This window comes from Vigna umbellata, chromosome 1 (assembly GCF_029865625.1).
Source record: "Vigna umbellata cultivar VRB3 chromosome 1, Vumbellata_1.0, whole genome shotgun sequence".
Taxonomy (NCBI): domain Eukaryota; kingdom Viridiplantae; phylum Streptophyta; class Magnoliopsida; order Fabales; family Fabaceae; genus Vigna; species Vigna umbellata.
In genome coordinates this window covers 41,823,224-41,846,987 of record NC_142165.1, presented here as the reverse complement: position 1 = coordinate 41,846,987, position 23,764 = coordinate 41,823,224, and the positions used below count along the sequence as shown (strand labels likewise).

The window sequence follows — 23,764 nt, the reverse complement described above, 5'->3', positions numbered from 1 at the left end:
GTTTAGATTTTCAGATAGTAGAAGACAGGTGTGCATCGTTGAGTGGTCAATCAGTTTTAGTGACGGTAGTATTTAAGGCTAAATTTCAAACTTCGTGTCATTTTTCTGCATTCACCATTCTTCTCCAAACTGCTGAACCTCATTTTCTCCTCTTTCTCTCTACAATCTCCACCTTCTCTCTAAGAATTATCATTTTTTTCTTATTTCGATCACCAATCAGGCACCGGTTGAACTCTCCCGACATCAAGGACTTTCATTTAAACCGATCAAGTTGTGGTTTAAATGGGTGAGTACTTCTCTTCTTAGACTGTTCATTTTTCTGTCACATGCAAACCCATATTCTAGTTGCATGAGTTTATCATCTCATTCTGAGTATTTCTGGTCTTTTGTTGATTAGTTTCATAAAGCGTGACTGTAAAATTCTAAGATTTCTGGTAGTGGTGAGCCAAATACTGCATCGTTGAGCGTTCGACTACATTTAGAGGTAAGGGAAGCTTGTAATTTAATTATAATTCTTGTCTGATGATGATTTATTGGATGATATGATGTTATGATTGATGAGTTGGTTGATGTTGTAATACTGCATGTTTGTTTGAGTGTATTGTTGATTTATGAAAAAGTATAACTGGATAGAAACATAGTTGATCGTGATTGTGCATTAATTTCCAGAATTCTGCATTAATAACGTAATATATTAAAAAATCAATTTTAATATAATATTTATACAAATAATAAAGTTGATTTCAATTTAGAGATAATATTATTCTATTTTTAAAAATGTAAGACTAAACTAAATAAAAAACATATATAAAAATTAAATTATAACATTTAATAATTACGTGAGACTGTATCATATATTACATCACACGAACTGATACGTGGAACATAAAAAGTTTTGAAAAAAAAAATGAAAATGAAAATAAAATTAAAGAAAAAAATATAAAAAAAAACTAAAAATAGATCCGTGATATTGATTTTAATTTACTTTAACTCTGTTTACAGTTTTATTTAGAAGGGGATCTTATTGCCTTAATTATAAAAAAACGTGACTCAACTGAAATAAAAAATTAAAATTAAGACTCAATTGAAAAAGTTTAAGTGCGGATGAATTTGAAAATTTTCAACTAAATTAATAATTAAACCTAAATTATATAAGGGTTTTCACATATTATAATATATTATAACAAACTTTTTTTCAAAATGGTTAGGCCAGAAAATGGGTTGTGAAAATATGATTATTATGAAGGAAAATAGATACTATTATTTTGAGTATTTTAATCATTATAAAAGTTAATTTTTTTAGGGTTAAACATGTTTTTAGTCCCTAAATTATTGTCTGTTTCTGGTTTTTGTCCCTCTTTCAAAGTAAGGTACAATTTGGGCCTCATTCTTTTCGAAACGTTCGTTTTAGTCCTCGGAATTTTGGTTTTAGTCCTTGTTGCTAAATGAGGACCAAATTTTTAAACAGTGTTTAATTTTCAAGGACTAAAACGAACGTTTTCGAAAAGAATGAGGACCAAATTGTACCTTACCTTGAAATAGGGACGAAATCCGGTCAATATTTTTTTTATTTATAAAGAAAAGAGAAATTGAAGAGTATGCTAATAAATATAAAAATGTATATAAAGATTTGTTGAGTGTGAAAATAACGTAATTATTATGATGTGAAAATAACGTAATTATTATGAAAATGACCTCTCGGACCCAGGCCATTAAATTCAACCAATACACGCACCACCTCACGGGAGTATATATATTATATAATCGTACATTCATACAGTGCACCACCTCACAGTGCTCATCCAAAGTGCAGTAGTTTGTGTTCGTTTTCTAAATCTCGGTGAATTTCTGAATCTACCCTGCAGTTGCAGAGATGGATGCGCAGGGTTGGCCTTCTTGTACCGAGGTACATTTTCGTTTTTATCTATATCCTGATATGCTCGTCAAATTCGTCGTCATTTTTGCATAGCTTAATTTAATTGCTTCGGCGTTTCCTGACGTTGCCGTTTCGATATTATTCGTGGTGCTGTGTTCTACTCTCTAGAGCTCTGTTTTTGGCTGAACTATTGGAAGTTAACAATTGGTTTATTTAGCTGGAAGTTGATATTTGCGTTTTCAAATCAATCAATGAAAGGATACTTGTTTTTTTGCTTAAACAATCGAGAAATGATCGGTATCTGCAAGTCATTTTTATAATTGCGTTGCTTTAGAAGGCAAAGTGTTTGAATCGGTTATGGATTGTATTCTAATAGTAAAATTGATTGATCGAGGGAGTTTCTGGTGAATCCTCTCCATGGTGGCTCAATCTAGAGGATGGTGTTCAGGATGACTATATTGTGCTAGCAACTTATTTAATTCATAACGAGACCTTCCCGATATTTGTCGTTGTTGAGATTTTTGAGTCATTTGGAAATCGACGAATGGAATGTTACAATGGAAATGGAAAATAACTGAAACATATCAAGAGGACCTTTCGATCAACTATTCCTATTTCCAATAACATTGCATATTTGCGACTGATCTACATGTAATCTGCAGCTAAATGAAATCAGAGAGAGAGTTTCCAAAATGGCGAATGTGAATACAGAGGAGGTTCGAGTTGTGGTATCTCCCTATCGAATATGTCCTTTGGGGGCACACATTGATCATCAGGTATTTAATAATCCTTCTATTATGTTACTGCAAAACACTTGAGTGAGCTATGTTATGTGATTGATCTTGAGCAGCGAGTACTAGAACAGTGGTGCTGGGCAGTTAAATCTCACCTATTCAGTTGCCAGACAATATTTTCTCAAATTGCATTTAAATTTGAGTGAGTTCTCTTTCAATATTTTTGCAGGGTGGGACCGTTTTAGCTATGACAATCAATAGGGGAATACTTCTGGGTTTTGCTCCTTCTGCTAATTACCAGGTACAAATTGATCTTGTTCTCAATCAATAATCTTAAAAATATATGGGAAAGCAACTGGATTTTTTTTGTCCAATTACCATCAGCTTAGCATGTGTATGGTTGTAAACCATAATTAACCTGTTTGACTGTTTTACTTGATATGTGCCCTATGCTCACAGACTTGTTATTCATGGTGCTTTCCTTTGTTTGATGAATGACCCCTGGGACTTTTATTTTAGGTTGTAATTCATTCTGGACAGTTTCAGGGAGAAATTAAGTTCAGGTCTGTGGTCAGTGTATAAAGCTTGCTGTTTATTAAATTTTTCATGAGTTATTTTCCATCTCTGAAAAAGTTATCTACGGTGAATGTATGCTAGATGCATTAAATTCAATATGTTCTATCTCTCACTAAATCATTAAGATTACAAGACATAACAATGGTTGGTGAAGATGAAATATAATTGCTTACTCTTAGTAATTGACAAATGATGTACAGCTTCAGTATCATCAGGTATATGGCTGACTGATGGGTCTTGTATGCCGTAATTGTTATATGATTTCAACTGCCATTCTTTATTTCTTCTTTTAGTTAGAAAGGAGGTGCGGGCAACTGGGCAGGGGAGGGGATAGCCATCCTGGTGGACATCAAACCTCCTATATCATCATCACACCCAAATCTTCAAGATTTATGGCCAGTGTTGATTGAGCTATTGCATACATTTCTACTGTCATTCTCTCTCGGGCTATTCTTGTTTGTTATTGCATGGTTTTGTTATCTAGAACATTATATAATCTGCCCAATTTTTGAGATATGAAGTGATCGATATTTGATAGAGTTGATGAGACTCAGCAGCCAAAAGATAAGCGTTTGGCCAAAGATACTTCTGAGCTACATGAACAATGTGACTGGGGGCGTTATGCTAGAGGAGCAGTGTATGCACTACAGAGTAGAGGAAACAATCTATCTAAGGTCAGATATAGGTTCTCTTTTCTGTTCATCACTTGGCTATGCTATCTTTTGGCTATATCAGATGGATAGCAGTTTCATATGATTTTGTATTTTAACCTGTCAATTTGATAATAAGAATGATGGTTCGAGACAACTTTTAAATTGAATACTTAAAGCTCTGCCGTATGGGTTACTTAGGGCTTACAAGTGGTTAACTAAAAGGCATAATTTCCCCTAAGCTCAATGTTCTGTACATTTTGGGCAAAGGGATCCATCCATTTTGATTCTGTATCAATATTTATTGTAAAATTCCCTACAGGTTCTTTTTTTTTTGGTGAAACACTAAATTAATTAGCAAATCAGATTGAAGCTATTTTTTTCCTGTGCTTATAATTTTAAGAACTCCTTGTTTTTGTACTTACAATCAATCCAATGAAAAGCGGGATTAATGTCTCCAAGAGATAAAAAGAAAATTAGCATTAAAATTTGAGTACTTTGGTGTCTTCTTAAGTGTAAACATTGTGCAAATGTTCAGCTTAACTATTGATTTGGTTAATTACCTAAAAATCAGCCAACCATCCATTCGCAGAGTCAAGGCTCCCGTGTTTGAGCTTGCAACAGTGGAGGTTAAACCCATTAAAGAAGTAAGTGGTGTGAGAGGCATTCACTGATTTCTACTGAAGTCTAGTCAAGCATTCAGTAAATGGTATGACCACGTTGCTTATAGTGGTTGCAAAGTTTCTTTGCAAGTAATATGGCCAGACTGCTTGTAGGGGAAAAATTAAACCTGTCTCATTTTGTGACTTTCATCTGTTATGGGCAGAATAGCAACAGATAATGTTTGGGACAAAAATTGCAGTCCGAATTAGTAAACTCTCCTTCTCTGAAGCAGTTCTCCAAGACAAATCCAAAGGAGTAGAGTCTGATAAAGTAAATCATGCACTACAAATTCGAGTCAAAGTTTAATAAGAAATTTGTCTTGTTTACTGACTTCATAGACTCGTTGAACATCAAGAAGCCAGTCTTGGGACACATCCGCATGAAAAATAATGGAATGTTCAAGCAACAAATTAAGGAACCCAGAACCCTAAATAAAAAGACTTCCTCTATGGTGAGTAGTTATTCCTCTGTTTAGATAAACTTCTAAACCTAATAAAGTAGAGATTAACAGGAGAAAACAATTTAAACTGCAATCACAACACAAATTGAAATCAACTTATGCTCTTTAACTTCTGGAGAAGTTAGATGAGCAAACTTGTATAAATGTGAAAGTGCGTAAGTTGATTTTAACTTAATTCATTTTCCTTATTATTGTCCTGGTTGTAGGCATGCTTTATGGCAATTCCACATATCTTTATTAGTAGAAAAGGGACATAAGGTGTTATTTGTTAATCATTTGAACTTCAATGGAAGTGTGAATCGAAGTTACAATTTAGGCATCCTTGGTCTGCCATCTCTCCAGTGTAGTTTTGTCTGCAACAGTAATTGATGTCCCATCTAGATAGCCCAACGAGCCTTCCTCTTCACAAACATCTTGAAATCAAACTCCAAAACTTCTTAATTTTGTGAGTAAAGTGGGCTCTAGGTTCTGTGTTGCCATAATGATACTACAACAATAAACAAGAAGTAGGGGCCGAAACCATAATACCACAAATAACAAGAACTAAGAATCATCCCAGTTGAGCATGAGACGAGTTGGATCATGAACCACAAACTACAACTAGGAATTGCAAACTGATTATTTTTGTAATTGATACAGCATACAATAGAAACAAGAAAACTAATGGGTTCCTTGACTAACAATGAGATTCTATAATGACTAAATAGGTACACCTAAGTACAATATCATAAATATATACAACTAAATAGGTACTGAGGATAAAATATTGAATAATCCAGCTCATAGTAAATTATCGAAAAACAATCCTAAATTTGTCAAACCAAGCCTTATTGTTTGTGATGAAGCTTAATTTAAAAAATGAAATATGAATGAAGATAGGGAATAAATAAAAAAAGAAAATGATTGAAGCAAAAGTTAATTGAAATATAAAATAATGTAGGTTGTTGATTTCATTAACCTTTCCCACAACAACTTTAATGTCCACGTGAGTCCTAATGATCATGACTTGCTCCTTGGAAGACATGTGCATATTGATAAAGTGACTCCAATTTCCGCTTGAGTAAAAGTTCTTCTTCAATTTATATATTGAATTAAAACTAAAAGAAAAAGAGTAAATTTTTAATAAAAAGAATCCCTATAAAATAAATCAAAAGCTACTAAAAGGTAACCTGAAAGAATGATAAGTGCCTTAAAAATTGCCACATTAATGATCGAAATATAAATATATCTGACACTCATAACATAAGGAACTGTTCTTTCTGGTGGCGTTGATTGACAGTCTGAGCAGTTTGTCCTTGTTGGTTGTGTATTTTTACAAACTTTCTTCTTCTACCATTGTTGGTTGCAGACTCTGCACCTAGCGTCTTGTTTGAACCAACAAAAGTTTTCAGTATGGTTTTTCCTTTTGCAGCAGGAGAAAGGTGGAAACTTCTTACAACTTTTACCCTTGCTGCTGTGTTCCTCAAGCTTCTTCTCTTTCTTATCACCAACATGTTTTTTCCATTGTTGGGCTATCCCTTTGGTCTGTGCTACTAGGGCACCTTCTATACTCCTTCATCTTGAGAGATCGTCCACGTCTAGTGGCTTGTAGATCATTCACCAACTCTATCACTGTTATTTTTGAGAAATCTTTGTTCTCTTTAGAGAGGAGATTTCTTATTCAAACCTCTCAGGAAGACGGATTACGATTAATCCACCACGCGTTGATAATTCAGTTCTTCTCCAAGTAACCTTATTGTGTGACCACTTTTAAAAGCCGATCAGTAAACTCTTTGATGGGTTCAGTGTCCTTCATTCTGACAACTTCAAACTCTCTGTTCATATTTAATGCCTGCACCATTTCTGTTCTATCACGTCCTTGAAACTCCTCCTTCAACTCATCCTAAGCTTCCTTGGCGGCTTCCAAAGTAACGATTTTAATCATGTAAAGCTGCTTATATGATGACAAGTGTTTTTCCTTTCTTTGCTATTTCATCATTGTGACTTTTGAGAGTCGTGCTGCTATCGGATTTTCAGGTAATGGAGTTTGAATACTACCATTTTCCACTATATCCTACAAACTTTGAGCTCTCAAGTAAGTTCTCGTCTTTTCAACCCGCAGATGAAAGTTCTCATAAGAGAAAATGAGAGGTGAAGGTAAGGAAACGCTGGAGGCCATTTTCGTTTGGAGGCTTTTTATGAGTTTTTTTATTGACTTTTCAGCTTCTCTCATTTTCTCTCATAAACCCTCTAAGAACATTCAAGTTCTTGGTACATTGTTAAAGTATTAACAATGGAGAAGATTATTAGAGTAAATGCGGACTAAATTTTTGGAAATACAGGTTAGACAAAAATGGAGAAGAAAATGTTTAGTATATTACCAGAAAATAATGTTTCACAATTACAAAAAAGTCCAACTTATACAAAATAAACTGCAAGAGTTGCTTTTGTAGGTAAAAGAAAAAATTGAAAACAAAGAGTTTATATATTCTCATCCGTTTTCAGAAGCAACGTATTTTAATTAAACGAACAGTAAATGATAAAGTAGATGCACCGTCTGATAAAGAATAACCCATCAGATGGTAAGCCCATTAGATTGTAGCTTCATTAGACTGGAGAAGTATTTTCAAATTCTAACAACGAAATTATTGGGAAAAAAAAATTACTGCTCTTTTGTATTTCTGATGTATTATTTATTTTTCATTTCAACAAAATCCTCCACATTTAGTTGCTTGAAATTAGCCCTCTGGGTTGTCAATAAAACCTTTATTTTCTTATGTTCTTCAATTAAGGCTATTGATGATGAGTGGTGACATTCAATTTGCTAGAAATAAAATACAACTTAGCTCTGCCAGCTGAATCCTGTTTAGGACCGGTTCTCAGGTAAATGTTAGATGGGTGCAAGTGCAATGCACCTGTAAATATGTTCTCTTCAGCGTCAGGGCTAGAAAATGAGAAACTTATCGTGTAGCATTTATGCTTTTCTTTCAATGAAGATCGCTACTTGCAATTTATTTCCTTATTTCCAAATGTATTCCCACCCATCTTTATTACAATATTTACAGGGTATCACAGGATACATATGTGGTTCTGAAGGTTTCGACAGTTCAGGCTTAAGCTCTTCAGCTGCAGTAAGTTAGTTATCTGTCCCTGTCTATTTTCTCTTCACTTGGTCCTTAAAATTACTAGGATTATGAACGACCTTGTGACGAAGAATGGAATGAAGTTCATCAGAAGAACTAACCAGTTTAGCTTCTTGAGCAAAATTCACTTTTGAGCATGGGTTGGGGACACTTGAATAGAAGAGCTAGGAGAGGAGAGGTTGCCAATGTTATTTGCTCTCCTTTGTGTATCCATCCATGTGCATTTTAATTCCCAGTAGTAAAAAGAATAAATGATCATTGTAGAAATTATCAGTATTTATTTATCTGACTGTAACATTATTGAAACTTTTTTAATCCTGGAATTACTAATAATACTTTAATTGCAAGCAAATTTCAATATATTATTTCACTCTCCAAATAATATTAATATCTGTTATTCTGATTCTGTGCTCATTTTTTGTTGTTTCTTAATAAGCTGTTCATTTTGTGAAAAGCACCATGATAGATCCCTGTTGGTAACTGCTCATGTATTCTAATATTTGTTGGGGGTATTTCAACTTTTGTTGCTTGGCAGGTTGGAGTGGCTTACCTCATGGCTTTGGAATATGCAAATAATTTAGTAATATCTCCCACAGAAAATATAGAATATGATAGGTAAGTCTATCCATGTTACGTACCTGAGTACGTAAACTAGCCAAATACAACCTTGCACACTCTCTCACACGTAATAGAACAATAAACACACGTAATAGAACAATGAACGAATAACAATGGATGAATGAATCTCTTTTATTGATGGTAATATCTGAATAAACAAGGGTAAACAATAATTGGGAGCATAACCTCCTTCAATTACTTTGAGAGCATAACCTCCCTCACAAGACAATAATGTCTGTCACAAAACTCAATAATCATAAGCATACCTTTAACCCTAGACTCTAACTTTATTTATATTAATTATTTCCAGCCCATCTCTTATTAAATATTCCTCTATCTGCATTTAATATAAATATCCTTATATTTAATATAAATATCCTTATATTTAATATAAATATCCCTATATTTAATATAAATATCTCTATATTTAATATAAATATCTCTCCGTATATTATCCTAGCATATATCCTTAATTATAAATATCTTATATTGAATATTTCCCTAAATATATATTTATTTACTCTAATTAACTTATACTATATTTATTTACTCTAATTAACTTATACTAAATATTCTCTCTGCTCATATACTTTCCAACCCTTATTATTGCCCCTACCTTAGATCATAACATTACTCCTCGCTGCAAAACAACCTTGTCCCCAAGGTTGGATTGGGGAGCTTGATCTCATGGCTCCTCATCAATTCAAGTCTGGAGGTTTGGGTGGTGGAAATTCTTCGTCGTCCTCTGCATATATCAGGACTCTCAAACTCCTGTCCGGACAACGGTGCGCAGGACCGAACCGCTCGCCGCATCTAAAGCACCTTCCTTCTTTCCTACGTTTTTCATATTCCTCATAAGGTAGATCCCTCACGTTTCTTTCCTTTCGTCCGGTCCCCACATTCTCCGTGATGTCCGCTCGGCTCTCCACGACAGTTACCGTTCGGCCTTGGTTCGGGCGACTGAGCTCCAGTCGCGTATCCAGCCCGTTCGGTTTTTCTCCAGATTGATTCTCGATCACACTTCCGCTCCCAGCCTTCACGCCCCCTTGGAACTCTTCCACATCCTTTGCCAGTCTCATAACGTCCATCAACTCCCGCGGATCAAGTAATCTGAGTTGATTACGGATCCCCTCCTGCAATCCTGCCATAAAGTACCCCATCAGCTGTGCGTCGGGCATTGTTTCCGTTTGGCCGACCAAGACTTCAAATTCTTGGATGTATTCTTCCACGGTTCCTGATTGTTTACAGGCCGCCAGTCTCTCGAAGACGGTTCCCCGGTTTCTTCCTCCAAAACGGATCACCATTGACTCCTTTAATCCTGCCCACGAACGGTTCCTGGCCTTCTCCCTCCAGAATCTGAACCAGTGTTCTGCGATTCCCTCCATGCTGATATAGGCTAGGTGCAACTTTTCTTCCTCCGACACTCCTTGTAGCTCAAAGAATTTGTCCGCTCTATTGATCCAATTCAAAGGATCGCTTCCTTCGAAGATGGGTAAGTCTACCCTTCTCCTCCAATATGGTTGCTCCTCTCGGTGTCCACCATCTAGCCTGCTGCCCTCTCTCTCGTCCTCCTCATTCCTTCTCCCATTGACAGACCCCTGACTTCCATCCGGATTTCCCTCATGTCGTCGACCTCGCTCTCCCATCACCTTCACCAGTTCCTGGACTGCTGCCTCCAGTCCTCCCATGGAGATTTCTATGACCTCCAATCTTCCTTCAATGACATTCACTCTTCCCTCCATGATGATCCGGCAGGTCGGACCAATTGTTACGTACCTGAGTACGTAAACTAGCCAAATACAACCTTGCACACTCTCTCACACGTAATAGAACAATAAACACACGTAATAGAACAATGAACGAATAACAATGGATGAATGAATCTCTTTTATTGATGGTAATATCTGAATAAACAAGGGTAAACAATAATTGGGAGCATAACCTCCTTCAATTACTTTGAGAGCATAACCTCCCTCACAAGACAATAATGTCTGTCACAAAACTCAATAATCATAAGCATACCTTTAACCCTAGACTCTAACTTTATTTATATTAATTATTTCCAGCCCATCTCTTATTAAATATTCCTCTATCTGCATTTAATATAAATATCCTTATATTTAATATAAATATCCCTATATTTAATATAAATATCTCTATATTTAATATAAATATCTCTCCGTATATTATCCTAGCATATATCCTTAATTATAAATATCTTATATTGAATATTTCCCTAAATATATATTTATTTACTCTAATTAACTTATACTATATTTATTTACTCTAATTAACTTATACTAAATATTCTCTCTGCTCATATACTTTCCAACCCTTATTATTGCCCCTACCTTAGATCGTAACAATCCATGTCCTTGGAGACAGTCAAAGTGCAATTTTCTTGAACCATGGGCAAATGTATGAATCAGTGCAGTCAAAGGCATCACATTGTCTTGTGTAATTGAAAGCATTTGATATAAGGTGTACCCTCGTTAGCAGAACCCCTTGTTAAATCCCTCAACACCTCTCAACTTAAACTAGCCTTATATGTATTGAATTTAATTTGTTAGAATAACGGCACTATGTTTCTTCAAATATCTGTTTCTTGCACTCTTGTTACATCTCTTTGTAAGCTGGTTACTCACCATGTTGGTGAGTAAAATGCTTGTAAAAAATGTTACTATTGAACTTGAAAAGTTGCCACCAAAGTTTAAAAGGAATTGAATCCTCATCCATTATAGATATGCTACCTAGTCATATCCTAACTGTATGCTTGTATTAGATCCACTCTTAAGTGTACTTTTTTCTCATTATAGGTTGATTGAGAATGAATATTTGGGTCTGAAAAATGGCATAATGGATCAATCAGCTATATTACTTTCAAGACATGGTTGTTTGATGTGCATGAATTGCAAGGTAATAACTGGATTAATGTGTTGCTGTCGTAAGTTCTGAATGCATTTTTATATTTTGAAGCATATCCAACTGTTAATCAGATTTGGTATATGGAATGTTGATCGTGGTCCATTTTGTCACTGAAGCTTCTTATTGTGATCATAAATATATGCATCTTTTTCACCTTTATGGAGAGAGTGGCAACGAATGGGCATGTGTTTGAAAAGCTAGTCCCTTGACCCTAAAACATTTATTTTTTTGGAAAGTGCAAGACTTGCTTCATAATGGGGTCATTGAATGAATCAACAAAAAACACTATACTCCAATAGTTCCTAACTTGTAGCATAAGTTGTCCTCTTTCAAATATAAGGATTTGCTTGTTCCACAACTTGGATTAATTGCTAGATCCGGTTCATGTAGGCATTTATTTTTTATAGCTGCTTAGCTCAGATACATGAAAATTAGAACATATTTTGGTTTATAGTGCATCATCCCTTGGATAAGGATGAGCTGGATATCTTTTATGTTGTAAATACCTGGTTGTTCTGTTGATTTTGTTTACAGTTGTTTAGCATAAAACTTTATAAAAAAATTTCTAAGATATTTAACTTGTCATTTTTAGCTGTTTTAGGAAAATAAGTAAAAATAAAATTTTTCTTTTAAATTTCCTATTGATAGACCATAGTCTTAGTGACCAATGGACTTCCTTCAAATGTATCTTATATTCATGTTATTAGTGTAATCAAAACAATTAATTAGAATGATAGACTAGTAACATATTGTCTACACAATGCAATCTGTTCTATCTTCCTACTTCCCTCCTTTCCTCCTTTAGTCTCAATAAGTCCAAAGTATTAGAAATATGGAATCCACCTCGAGAACAGTTTCTCCTTTCCATTGTGTTGATTTCATGGAATTTGATTTTTGTCAAACCCATACCTTGAGAATGGTGCGTAGGTTTGTATTTGTTGTACATGCTCACAAGTTCCAGCTTCTTTTGGCAGATGGATTCAATTTCATTATGTAAATTTTGCTGATAGATTTTGTTTTCAGTTTACTGCAGACTGTTTCTCTTCTAGCTTCTATTTATGCAATTTGGTTCTGTTTTTAGATGGTCTCTCATCATGTTGGTTATGTTTCAACCAATGATTTCACACATTGGATCCATTCTAACCCGCCTTTTCTCGTATTCCAGTTTGTCATTCCTTAGGTTGGCCTGATCCTAGATGCAGTCTTACTCTGTCTCATATTCCAAATGCAGTCTAGCTTCATCTCAATCCCAGATATAGGGGTCCCCTGTCACAGATCCCAAAGGTTGTTTGCCCTATCTGCCATCTGCCAAATTTAACCATGTGTACTTGAGGTAGGGGGATATGTTAGTGTAATTAATATAATTACATATTAGTATACTTATTAATGAACACCATTATTTGTAATTAATTGTCTTCCTTATTCCTTGTATTTATCTATTATCTTTTATTATTTCCTATGATTTTTTTTCTATGCTATAGTAGGACTATATATAGGCACTATAAATTGTTACCCTCGCCATCACATGTTAGAGACACTGCAAATATCATTCTGAATCTCTATTTGCTCTCTTCCTCTGTCTCTACCTGATTTCCCTTCAATTTCAACAAGTATATTTTTAGCAATTAACATGTTGGTCCGAGTGAAATTAAACTCAGATTCCTTAAATAAGGTCTCGGGTTTTAGTCTTGTAGATTGAAAAAATATGGTCGGAAAGAGATACTCCACTAAGGGTGGCCAGCTAGGTTTTCTAGCAGATATTAGTCATTGACAAAGTTGGGGCATGCTTTGCAGCATTAAAAGCCTGATGCAAGGCTTGATTCTTTTCATTCTTTCTTATTTCTTATATACGCATCTTCATTAGTTGGATCACTTGCTTTAACATCAGATACTGTAAACTTTCCTGTAAAGAAACGCATTTTACTTGCATGTAACACTGTTGTCTTTGTTATTTCTCTATTTCATGCGTTAGTTTGTCAATATGCAGACCAAAGATTATAAGCTCGTCTACCAACCAAAGGTTCTAGAATACAAGGAGAGTGAGCAACCGAAGGCAACTAGTATATTGTTGGCACTTTCTGGTCTGAAGCAAGCTTTGACGAATAGCCCTGGATATAACAAGCGAGTTGCAGAGTGTCAAGAGGCTGCAAAATTTCTTCTTGAGTAAGTTATTTTTTTTCCTCTTAAAAGTTTATTATTATTTTCAGTGGTTATTTTAACAAATAAGAACTTGTGTTTACTTTATATGCATTTCAAAATATTTAAGACAATTCTAAAATTTAGTGTCTTGAGAATTGTTGCTAAAGGTCAGCTTTACACTTATGAAAGGGTGTCAATAAGCTGAACTAGAGGATGGAAGTAGGTAATTGCCGAAGTGGATAAAATATCTTTTTCTCCTGATATCAATTAGATCTGTCATATAAATTTAGATATAGTCAATTTTGCATCAGTTTAGTTTTTTATAAGATGAGGAAGAGCCTTGGCACACTTAGTTGCTGCCCTGTGACCTGAAATTCAAGGGTTCAAATCCTTGAACAGTCTGTTTGTGTTGGCAAAGACTCATGGAGTTATTTGCTGTTACATGGAGTTATTTGCTGTTACATATGAAGGTGAGGTGTGTTGGCAAGAGAGTTGCTCCACATATTGCCACCATTGGAAAGGAACAAATATACATTTATTCAAGTTGTATTTGATCCTGGAGGATGAGAATTTGTTTCAAGTTGTTGAAAAATAAAATCCTTTACAAGGATAGAACAAACTTCTATAGTAGGAGAATAAAGCCTTAAGATTCAGGATGAATCTTCTCGAAGAAGGAGGGTATGATGTGAATCCAACCAATGATTGGGTGTGACCATGAGCAACGGCAAGGATCCACTTGAAAGACTTGGAGGACCCATGACAAGGGTCAGAGCAAGGAAAGCAAAGGAAGCTCTTCAACAATTGTTCTCCATATTAATTGAATATAAGCCCAAATTTCAAGAAGAAAAGACCAAGAGAGTGAATTGCATTATGGCCCAAATTGATGTGAACTATTTTTCCAAAAAGGCTAATTGAGGATCTTTAGCATTAGAACCTTGAAAGAAATTTCGAAATTCAGTAAGAGAATGGGAAACAAAATTTTCAAAACATCAATATCTTGAGTTACAGAACTCCGATTGGGATGTTTCCAAAACGGTGTGAAAGATCACGTTTAGAACTACAAAATAGGCTCAAGAAACACTCAATTTGGATGTGTATAACGAAAGTTATGAACAATAGATAAAACAGGACATAAATTGAGATTCTATAAATCAAAAAAAAGAAAGAAGAACAAAGAGACAAAGATAAACAGAAGGAAAGAATCACTCTTCCACAAGAGGCAACACACAAAGGATGGAAAGTCCTTTAATAAAACCAAGGATTCTTGAATCACTTAAGAACTTAGGAGAATCACTTTCACTAAGATAGAAGGGATAAAACCCTAATTTATGTGCATAAAAACCTAACTTGTGCATTTTGATGAAAATATTTAGGGTGTTGCTCCCTCCACCTCCACAGCCTTCTCCCTCCACCTCCCCAATTATCTTTAATTCCAATTATATCCTTAAAGTTAAAATTTTTTACTTTTATTATTTTATTATTTTAATATTTTAATATTTAAATATAAACTAATATAAATATATATTATTAAAATACATTAAAAAGATATTCAAAAATAATAAATCAAAATATTAAAATATCTAATAAAATAATAACAGAAACATAAAATTAAAACAAAGCTTAAACGGATGACATCCTTCAACGGATGTCAACATCCGTTTAAGGCAAAACGGATGACATCCTTCAACGGATGTCAACATCCGTTTAAGGCGAAACGGATGTCCGTTTCGCCTTAAACGGATGTTGACATCCGTTGAAGGATGTCATCCGTTTAAGCTTCGTTTTCATTTTACGTTTTAGGGTTAAAGGATTATTGGAAAGATTATTGGAAGGATTAGGGTTTAGGGTTTAGGATTATTGGAAGGATTATGACTACGTACCTGGAGAGGAACCACGACAAGCACACTACACCACAAACGCACTGCACCACGTACTGCACCGAAAGCAAGAGGAAGATTGTTTGATAATTATTTTCACGATCACTGAGCTTTGCAGAAAAATATTTTACTCATACAAGGAACTATGTAGGTTATCAGTGAAATATGTTATAAATGAGTAAAATTAAAAAACAATAATTCTAAAAATAAAATTTTATTGAGGGGCAAAATAGTAAAGGGGAGGTGGAGGGAGAAGGCTGTGGTGGTGGAGGGAGCAACACCCAAATATTTAAGCTTATAAGGGCCGATGTCTAAGTTTCCAAATTGGGCCCTTATTACATCTTGAAAATAAAGTCAAACTAAATCTTGCTAATTGATTGACCCAAAGACATAATTTGGTCAGCCAATTTTACAAAGATTGGGCTATTTTAAAAACAAACTAACTTATAAAATAAAACAACATCAAAATGGTGCTTTAGTTCTTGGTCTACCAATGAGAAGTACTCTCGGGAAGAGGTGGTGTGTGAGGGCGCGTGTGGTGACAGATAGGAGCAGTGAATGAAGCGTGATGGTCGTCGGAGGAAGACGGTCTCAATCGCAGAGGTCACTAGAGGAAAAGGATGCTCAGTGATAGAGAAAAGGAGCAAATAGTGGCCGCAGGTACTGTTCACCCGCAAAGAAAAAAAGAAACCAAGATCAAAATCCTAAACTATTGATACCATATAGAATTGTATAAATACATATAGTGTGTCTAATGTAGATCACACAATATGTATTTATACTATAATACAAAAGCAATTATAATAAAGACACTTAATAATTAGGAATGAATCATCGTAATTTCCTAGATCATGTAACGATTAATTTTCTACAAATTTGTAATAGCTGGCTACATTTTAATAGTGTGCATTATTTTGGCGAGATAATCATGGCTCGTGAAGTTTATATTTGTTTATATTCATTCCGCAGAGCATCTGGAGATTACAAAACCGAGCCCATCCTATCCAATGGCCAGTATCTTTCCTTCTCACATCTGAACCTAGTTATATCTTTTATTGAAAAGCTCACTCATTTATTTTTCTGTCTTTTCCACTGTGCAGTTGATCCAGAAATTTACGAGGCCCATAAGGTATGAAGCATTGGCATGTTAAATCGATAAGTATACACCCTTTTACATATTCTGGTTAATTTGTGATATTATGCACAATTCATATTTATGCTGATGATAAAATGTTTAACAAAAATGAAATATATAGCTAACTAAATAAACGGGTTTCTTTGTCTTAGGAATGTGATGAGAATTGTGTAACTGTAGAAAAGTAATAAATAAACTCAAATGTTTTATTTTTATGCAGTATTATATAAAAAAATCAACAATCTGTGTAAAGTTATGTGAAAGAAACTGAAATTCTGGAAAACCTACTCATGTTGGAAATTGAGATGCCCGACATATAAGCATATTGGATGGGCACTCATTACTTTCATTGCAAAAACTTATTCTGGGATTCTGAACTGTCTAACATATAAAGAGTAATTGCTAGTTACTAATTAGTAAACTTGTTAGGAGTTGGAAAGTATATGAAAGGAGGAGGAAGAAGAGTACTAAACGGTAAGGGAATAGGAGTAAGGGAGTGGGGTTTGAACGGTAGAGGAAGAGGAATGAAGGAGCCGAACAATATATACACTAATACCGAATGGTGACCCCTAGGGAGGAGGGAGTGAATGGCCGAACGGTATAAGGTTGATAATACCAAACGGTGGATGATGAATAAAAAGAGCGGAAAAGTTTGTTAGACTGTTAGGGGGAGAGAGAGTATAAATATACCTTTGATAATTTTGTTGAAGAGGTAGTCATTTTCTTTGTAGAAACAGGTCTTGGACCTTGGAGGGGGATTAGGCTCCCGGATTATCTTTGTATTACGTTATTCGTTACTGTAAATACATACAATACATACAAACCATTTGTCATCTCTTGTTTGTGTGCTGTTGTGCGTTTGGGTATTGTGAGAAAGTTAGGTTTCTAACTCAAAAACCTAACAAAACTTCTGACGTTCCATATTATTGGGGTTCGTTGAGATTGAGAATAATATACTTTTAATGAATAATACAGGTCAAGTGTGGTTTTCTGAAATAACATTGGCTTGATTGAATTTATTACTGTTTGATTCACCTGTCATTAGATTTTTAAAATTTGTGTTAATTGGATATGTGAAATTCATCGATCACTGTATTGGAGCTACTTCAGAGTACAACCCACATAGTAACAATCTTATATGGGAAGTCGTCTATGTTTAAAGAGCGTGTCTAAGTTGAGGTATCTCATGCATTCAAGCTAAAAACAGCCGTCAGAATGTTGTCCAAGATAGCAATGGCATATTTCATATGCCAAATTGTAACAGATCTTACTGAATTTACAGAAACTAAAATTCCAGTAATGATTGCAAAAAGTACGAAGAGTTGCTTGAGGCATTGATTTACAATCCTATTTAAAAGGATCAGATATAACTAACAACTCTAAAGTAACATATTGAAGTGCCCCTACAGCTGATCTGTAAAATGAGGGATCTAAAAGAAGATCTGAACCTTGTTTGAAGAGCTTTGCACTTAAGAGCAAACTTTAATATATAAAAATGATATAGGGCGTCTAATTACATAGGAGAGAAAACAGAAGTTCAACTTATTGATGATTTTCTGAATTAGCACAAAAGAGCTTCCACTGATAATAATGTTATCAATGTATACCAATGTGTAATCAATAGAGTGGTCTTGTGTATAAATTAATAATGAAGGATAACATTTGTGGTCTTTTAAGGTAAGGTTTGTTTGAGGCACTCAAATACAAGCTCAGGAGCTTGTTTGAGTCCACAAATAGCTTTATGTAGGCGACAACCCATGACTTAATAGAAGATTGAAAACCTTAAAGTTGTGTCCCAATATTCTAGAAGAACATTATTTAGACCAAGTTGCACAAACCCAAATAAGACATGAGATTTAAGAATAAGAACAATCCTAATAGGGACTGATTTATAACAGGAGAAAAAGTTTCATTAAAATCAAAACCATGTTGTTGGTTGAAACCTTTTGATACTAATTTAGCCTTGTATTTGTTGATAGAACCATCAAAATTTTCTCTAATTCTAAATTCCCATTTACATACAATGGGAGTTCTATTTGTTGGAAGAGGTACAAGAGATCATGTACATTTCTTTGTACTGCTGAAAATTCATCACTCATTGCAACAAACCATTTAGGTTCTTGTAAAGCAATTTTAACACTCTTAGGTTTCACATGGATGAGTAAAATGAGGGACTAAGACACAATTTGAAAGTATTTCTGGAAATAGTTTTAATAGGATGGGTGTTTATAGTAAAATTAATAGTCAAGAGATAAATGAAACAGAACATTACAAGGTATAAAAAAATTTAGAGCAGCATGATCCCAAATGGAAAGAGGAAGATAGGCTTGACTTAAAAGAGAGTCCAAGTTCAACTGCATGACTATGCTTCAATGTCACCATTTTGATAATGTGTACAAGGCCAAATGACTCTATGTTGTACCCTGATTCTTTTAAAACAGTGCTAAAAGACTGAATTCGCCACCCCAATCAGTTTAAGTGACTTAGTGTTGAGTATTAAATTGTAGTTCAACCATAGTTTAAATTGCTTAAAGAAAACGTAAGATTTGTTTATAAGCAAATAAACCATGCAAATCGAGAATATGTCTACATTAGAGATATAATAAGAGAAATTGTTAGTGGACGGAATAGTAGGAGCTCCCCACAAGTCACTATTTACTAATTCACTGGAAGAATGGTAAGTTGTATTTGGGGGATGAGAAGGTGGTCTTTGATCTTCACCTGCATTATAAGCTAAACTAAAAGGTAAGTGATCTTCATTTGAAAGAGAAATATAACAGCTTTGTAGCATTATGCACATTGCATGAGCATTAGGATGTGCTAATCTAAGATGTCAAACACAGGCAATGCTAGGTGCTACAGAGTTACAATGATTTGAAATGAAAGTAGTGTTTATGCAGAGAAATTTTTGCTTAAAATTAGCGGTGGGCAAAAGATCCAAATTATAAAATCCAATCTATAATAATCCAAATCCATATTACTTGAAGTCTATTTAAATGAATCTTTCCCAAATCCAAATCCACATTTTTGGATTTTAAATCCAATCCACTTAATTAAATTTGGATTTGGATTTTTGGATTTGAATGTGTCTAAGTCAAGACAAGGGGGCTGCGGACAATATCGAGCAAAATCAACCTAGGTCCAAGGTTGAGTAGAGTTGGCTCAGAGGTCAAGCCGACTCAGCTTTGACAAAAAGGTCAAGTTGAGACAGTTTAGACCGAAGGTGGAGACAAGTTGACTGGATCAAAGGTTGAGCTGAGTTGGCTTGGGTTGAAGGTCAAGGTCAAGCCGAGTCAGCCTAGATCGAAGGTCGAGTAAAGTTGGGTCGGGCTGAAGGTCGAGCCAAGTTGGGTTGGGATGAAGGCTCTACAGATCTCATGCTTCGAAGTTTTGGCATTTTTGAATGTTCAAAATGCAGATAAATTTTTGCATGTTATATCAACATTTGTTAGGAAGTATTATACATTTTCTTACTGTGCTAGTTAATTTAACCTGTTAACTTGTTCCAGCTTATTTACTGATGTTTAATGCTTCTTTCATATGTTGTATAATTCGAATCCCATATATGATTTTAGCATAATCAAGCAGTCTTACATTTTCTTTGTCCAGCACAAATTAGAACCAAATCTAGCCAAAAGAGCAGAACATTATTTCTCGGAGAATATGCGTGTTATGAAAGGTATATTTAGTTGAATTGGCTTGAAAAATTTCATCTTGAGGGGCTAATGTGCCCTTCTCAATTAACCCTTTTTGCTATAATGTATTTTATTTAATTTTTTACACAGGACTCGAGGCTTGGTCGTTGGGCAAGTTAAAAGATTTTGGAATGCTTATTACAGCTTCTGGTCGGAGTTCCATTCAAAATTATGAATGTGGTATAACCTAAATCCCCAAATTCATTTTTGGAATGTTTTGAAATTCCATCTTCTTTCTCTTCTGATATGAAAGTGATAAAATCGGGTGGAAAACATATTTCTTTTGCAATTTTTTCAACTTCCCAATGTTCTTTGAGTATATAGCCCTAAATAATTATGCAAAAATTAAAATTTGAGGCTGGAAACCACTATAATAACTTTTTACACAAAATAGAATTGTTTCCAATACTCTTGTAGTATATGGCCCCAATCTGCTCTACTGTTCGATATTTTTCCTGTGAAATATTTCCTTGCTTTCCTAAATCTTTCTTACAAGCCCTTCATACATGATGGAATAATCGTTACTCAGTCCAAATTCTCTGAAACGCACTATTTGTTTTCTGTTCTAGTTCTCCAAATTCAATTTTACCTGACCCCAAATGTTAGATTGTGGTTTTGGTGTCCTATCATTTGCAGTATATCTGGAATTTATTGACAAACAAGAGACCAAAATAAAGCTTAGCTGAATTGTAAGAGGAATATGATAGTCTCATCAAACACGTCACGAATAATTTCTTACCAGCTTTGATTTAAATCAATTGAAAATTTTAATGTAATGTTGGTGTTAGTTAGTGGATGTAAAGTGATACGTAAAATGATTGTAGTTCTAGGGCAGGTTTAGAGGACAATCATATGGTTGATATTGTGTTTTAACTTTGTATTAAACAGAAGTAATACACAAGAAGAGAGAGTTAAGTTGTATATCGAAAAAGATTTACATAAGGTGTTCGTCTGACATCAAAGATTATGTTCAATTCTTGATCAATACAATCAACTTTCACTAGCAAACTAACATAGCAAGATACAAGTATTATTTAGGCTCAACTACTCTTGGCTAAACATTGAGTATTATTTAGACCAAGCCACTTTTAAATAAACACAGAGTATTGTTTAGAATGCATTCACTCTTAAATAAGAATAAGTATTTTTTGGGTCTAGTCACTTCTGGCGGAAACAATAAATATCTTTGGTCACAACAACTTCTAGTTAAGCATGGGCATTCTTTGGACTCAGTTACTTCTAGTTGAACACTTTGCTAAACAAAGAGGTGTGGCCTAAAAGATTACAAGGTTTGCTAACTAGAAGAGAGTAGCATCTTCAGACAGATACAAGATAACAAATACCTTTTTAGGTTGCTATGAACACAAACACTGTTCTTGCTCACAAACAGAGGCTTAAGGATCGCTAAAGATTATAAGAGCTCAAACGTTCTCATTATAATATTTTTTGTAGTTGTCAAACTTTCTTCTTTATCTTGCGTTTGTCCAGGTTTGAGCAGCAAATGCATTAACTGCTCTTCACACTGCATAAGGCAGTTTCTTTCCAAACTTAATTGAGTGCTTAAAAGTAATATTCCTAATAGTTGGAGATAATTTGATGTTTGAGTAAGTAATGATGATGTTGTTAAATGATGTGTCTGCCAAGGTTGTGAACCACTGATTCAGCTGTATGAGATCCTTTTGAGAGCTCCTGGTGTATTGGGAGCGCGGTTCAGTGGTGCTGGCTTTAGAGGGTGTTGCGTTGCATTTGTGGAGGCTGACCTTGCAACTGAAGCTGCATCATTTGTCAGAAAAGAATATCTCAAGGTTCAGCCAGAGTTAGCAAGCCGAATACAAAACGACAATGCTGTTTTAATATGCGACTCTAGTGAATGTGCACGTGTAATTTAACCTGCATTTTCCCCCTTAATACTTATATTTCATCATTCTTCTATTACCAATCACACCTTGAAATCTCCTTCTTCTTCTTTTCATTTATTTCATGTTCATATAATGGATTAACTCACGTTACGTTCTATATATTCCTTTACATTGTCAAATGTAGACTTATCATTCTTAGCTTATAAAATTTATATTAATTTCTTATAGTCTAAAATATACTTTTGTTATGCATTTTTTTTTGTAGGATTTTTTTGTCTTTCATCTATTAAAACTTTTAGTTTGATATTTTATTTTTAAATATAACTCAATTTAACCTTTTCAGAATAGTAATGAATTTTGGAATACTATTGTGAACCATTTTTTTTATGGAATCAGGAAGTTAAATTTGTTTCATTAGATCCATATACGAAAAAACTATAAGATCTAACTATTAGAAGAAAAAATGTCATAAACATTGGTGAAATTCATGTGAAAATTTGAATTTCAGAAAGAATAAAAAATGAGTTTTATCTAACTTTTATTGGTTGATAAACTAATGAAGTTGAAAGATGCACATAAGCCCTAAAATAAAATAAAAAAAACTAAATATACCTTCACCATATGATATAAAATTTCTTTATACATTTTTTTATTAATTTTATTCTAATGATATATCTACCTTAATATTCTAATATATATCTTAAGTTTTTTTTTTCTTAAATTTCACAATAATTTTTTTTGTAATAAGAGAATTTAAAATTATTTTTAAGATTTTGAAAGATTTTATATAAGAATTCAATCTCTAATTTTTATAAGTTTAACTTAAGTAGTTATTTAACTGCTTTTAAGTAAGATTATTTTTATATTTGCGTTCTAAATTTTGCTGCTTTTGCATTTCTCTTCTCAAATTTTGATGCTATGGTTTTTTATTTTGATCATTATAACTTTTTCTTAAATTGAAATTGCAATTATGAGAAATTAAAAATGAAAAAAATACATTTACATTTGTAACTATATATAAAAATCATGAGTATATTGATGTACACATTTTTATATATAGTTTTTCTTTTATAATTACTTTTAATATAAGAGTGTCAAATGAGTCTATATGTCTTATGCAAGTTTATTTTTTATGGGTTGAACTAAAAAATGTCATTTCAATCCAATTTTTTTATTAGAAATTTTGTAATCCAACTTAATTCATTATTAATTAATGGGTTAATAGATTAACTTACCAATGTTTTATTTTTATAATTTATTTTATATATTTATTACGTTATATGGTTGCTGATTGACTCAATTTATTATTATTATTATTTTATAGCAGTGGAATCAAAATATTAATCAAATTCTTTAAATATTTTACTAAAATAATAGTTAGAAATTAAAATATCAATATATATAACTTAATAAATAAATAATTAAACACTCAAAT

At 33.8% G+C, this 23,764-nt stretch overlaps 1 protein-coding gene across 2 annotated transcripts; it reads left to right on the top strand.

Moving 5' to 3' along the window:
* The first annotated feature begins 1,764 nt into the window (after positions 1-1,764).
* Positions 1,765-22,564, top strand: GALAK (galacturonic acid kinase). Of its 2 annotated transcripts, XM_047322892.2 has the most exons (14): positions 1,765-1,906; positions 2,539-2,652; positions 2,840-2,911; positions 3,130-3,173; positions 3,725-3,860; positions 8,004-8,069; positions 8,617-8,696; positions 11,516-11,615; positions 13,612-13,787; positions 16,610-16,650; positions 16,741-16,769; positions 20,385-20,454; positions 20,561-20,650; positions 22,115-22,564. In XM_047322892.2, the coding sequence occupies exons 1-14, from the start codon at positions 1,874-1,876 to the stop codon at positions 22,357-22,359; spliced, it is 1,296 nt and encodes a 431-aa protein (XP_047178848.1). In that variant the 5' UTR covers positions 1,765-1,873; the 3' UTR covers positions 22,360-22,564. The 2 variants fall into 2 exon arrangements, with proteins under 2 accessions (XP_047178848.1, XP_047178849.1); XM_047322893.2 differs by lacking the exons at positions 8,617-8,696; positions 11,516-11,615.
* Positions 22,565-23,764: the final 1,200 nt, after the last annotated feature.

Bases quoted from the DNA above. Each gene is read 5' to 3' on its own strand.
- GALAK (XM_047322892.2), top strand. From the start codon at position 1,874: ATGGATGCGCAGGGTTGGCCTTCTTGTACCGAG. The intron at 8,070-8,616 runs GTAAGTTAGTTA...GTTGCTTGGCAG, and splicing joins GCTTAAGCTCTTCAGCTGCA to GTTGGAGTGGCTTACCTCAT. The intron at 20,455-20,560 runs GTATATTTAGTT...TTTTTTACACAG, and splicing joins GAATATGCGTGTTATGAAAG to GACTCGAGGCTTGGTCGTTG.